Genomic DNA, 2860 nt, shown 5'->3' on the forward strand with positions numbered 1-2860 from the left:
GCCCTATCTGGACTGATACCTACTGCCAAGCCCTCATCCTCCACATAACAACACCTTGCTTCATGCTTTAGTCACATTTTCTGTTTTTTAAATTTTTATTTACAAAAAAATTGAGTCTATTTCACCTTTATTTACTCACAGGTAGGGCTAGTTGAGAACAAGTTCTCATTTGCAACTCCGGCCTGGCCAAGATAAAAGCATAGCAACGTGTGAACAGACAAAACCAAGAGTTAACACATGGAGTAACAATAAACAAGTAATAACATTGGTTATGAAAAAGAGATGCTATGATTCGAATGTGTGAAAAGGCATGAGGAGGTAGGCCAATAAATGAATAATTAAATTTAGCGAGATTAACACTGGAGTGAGTAAAATCGATCAGATGCATCATGTGGCAAGTAGAGATGACGCTGGTGCACTGAAAAGAGCAGAAGAAAGTAAATAAATAAAAGCAGATGGGGTGAGTAGGTTAAGATTGGGTGGGCTTATACCGATGGATCTATGTACAGCTGCAGCGATCGGTTAGCTGCGTCGCCGATAGCAGATGTTTTAAAGTTGTTGAGGGAGATAAAAGTCTCCGAACTCAGAGATTTTTTTGCAATTCGTTCCAAGTGCAGGCGCAGGCAAGAAATCGGGAAGGAAGGCGTCAAATGAGGTTTTGGCTTAGGGAGATGATCAGGGTGAGATTACACCTGGCTGGAGCGCGTGCTTACGGGTGGGTGTAGCCATCTGTGACAAGTGAACTGAGATAAGGCGGCACTTTACCTAGCATAGCCTTGTAGATGACCTGGAGCAGTGGGCTCTGACGACGAACATGTAGCGAGGGGCCAGCCGACTAGTGGCATACAGGTCGCAGTGTGTGGTCGTTATAAGGTGCTTTTAGTAACAAAACGGATGGCACTTGTGATAAACTGCATCAGTTTGCTGAGTAGAGTATTTGGAAGCTATTTTGTAGATGACATCGCCTCGAAGTCGAGGATGGTAGCGGATAGTAGTTTTACTAGGGTAAGCTTTCGGGCGGGCTGAAGGTGAGGGGGCTTTGTTGCCGAAATAGAAAGCGACTCTGAGATTGATTTTGGATTGGAGATGTTTGATTATGACGTCTGCTGAAGTGAAGTTTGCCAGTTCTAGCCAGACACCTAGGTACTATATAGATGGTCCCTTATTCGTAGCGTCGGAACCGTCCAGCGGTGGTGATGCTAGTGGTGCGTGCGGTGGTGCAGGCATTGCAAGGTCAAGAACGTGTGGTCCCATTGGCGAAGACCCGCGGCGCACTATTGAAAAAGACACTACCGAACATCAGTTGAACCCGGTCTGCAATAAGGCGTCTGCTTAAAGGCTGTTCCGACAACAAACCCAAAAACACAACAATCCCTGGCGCCTCTGCATCCTCTTGCGATCGCTGCCACAGCACGCGCTCACAGTTGCACAAACCCTGGTAGAACCCGCTTATAACGATGCTAGACATAAAATACCAACTCAAACTGCGACAGTTTATATCCATCGGTCTTCATTCACAAGGGAAGCGTCAAAGTCAAAGGAATCACGTGCCTCTCTGATGAGATCTACTCCTTATAAATCTGACAGCTGAGCGTGCTTTCTGTTAAGCTCTGTCCCAACTGGGGAATTGTATGAAAAGATAAGGCTTAATACGCGTGAGACAGTGCGACTACATCGTAATTGTTGTATGTCAGCTCAGTAGGTCCATTATAAGCTTGCGCGGCGCTTTGTGGCTGTCTGGTGCTGTGCCCAATAAAACTTGTACCATATTTTGTGATGCTGCTACCATGACGCTGCTGCCCACCTGTTTGGTGCATCTCTCCGGCTGTGGTGGTCTCTCCTCTGCTTCTGCTCTGGCCTGTTGTCTTGGCAACTAGCGCGGTGGTGAACGGATAGAGTTGTGTGGTGTTGATGATATCACAGCTTTTGTCTTTGGTCTGCAAGACAGCATACAAGAGTCCTCTTTCTCATGCAACGTAGACATACGGGTACTTTTCAAATAAGAGAGAGTGAGCGATAGATAGATAGTTAGTTAGATATAGTTAGATAAATACATTTACATTTATACATTTATACATTTAGATTAGTTAAATGTAGATAGTGAGAGGAGTAACTGAGGCATCCCTGGTTTGCATGTAGCAGACCAGAGCATCCATCAACCTGGCAGAAAAACATTACAGCCGATGCACACGCACACACACACGCACGCACGCACACATCCCACCATACCCCCACTCACTCGCGATTCATATTAGAAAGCTAGTCGTTTCCATCAGCCAGGATGCTATTCACCTCATCAGGACAGCTGTTATCCACCCAGTCCTGCCGATGGCGGTCAAACCCACTGGAACACCTGAAACCAGATGAGAGGAGATTCAGAAAGAGCTTAGGAAGATGAACACTAGACATGCATCACTAAAAAGGATCAACCGCAATCAAAGATGGATTTGGATAAATCTCTAAAACATCAATTATACTAACAGATACATCCAGCTCTGTCGACCTGCAGATGTTACATGAAACCAAAATAATCCAATCAGACCCCCCACCTTTCTGGGAGTCCAAAATACAGCAAATCCAAAGGGGGAACAGCCCATMATTATTAGAATATGGGGGGGATTTGTGAAGAGGAAGTTCACTGGGTCAAACTGCTCAGAGTACAGGGGTTGGTGGAGGGGGTGAAAGGAAATGGGAAGGGGGAAAGGGGGAATAGGTAATGCCTGTGTCATGCCTCCCAACCCGAGGTGACGAATAAACTCTGTGGGCTCTCATTCTTCCTCTTGTTCACAGATCATAATGACTAATATCTTCCCCTTCCCTATCACTCTCTTCAGTAAGCCCTCTGACATTATTTAGATTT

The 2860-nt window shown here is 45.6% G+C and overlaps 1 protein-coding gene across 1 annotated transcript in view; it reads right to left on the bottom strand.

Annotated features, from left to right (window-relative positions):
• Nucleotides 1–2860, bottom strand: part of LOC111973179 (plexin domain-containing protein 2-like) — a 199547-nt gene that overhangs the window by 64236 nt on the left and 132451 nt on the right. Inside the window, exons 10-11 of the mRNA XM_024000446.2 lie at nt 2293–2353; nt 1805–1937 (exon numbers count right to left, since the gene is read on the bottom strand). Coding sequence (XP_023856214.1) covers nt 1805–1937; nt 2293–2353 — 194 coding nt within the window. The remainder of the gene's footprint in view (nt 1–1804; nt 1938–2292; nt 2354–2860) is intronic.

Source organism: Salvelinus sp. IW2-2015, linkage group LG14 (assembly GCF_002910315.2).
Source record: "Salvelinus sp. IW2-2015 linkage group LG14, ASM291031v2, whole genome shotgun sequence".
Lineage (NCBI taxonomy): Eukaryota > Metazoa > Chordata > Actinopteri > Salmoniformes > Salmonidae > Salvelinus > Salvelinus sp. IW2-2015.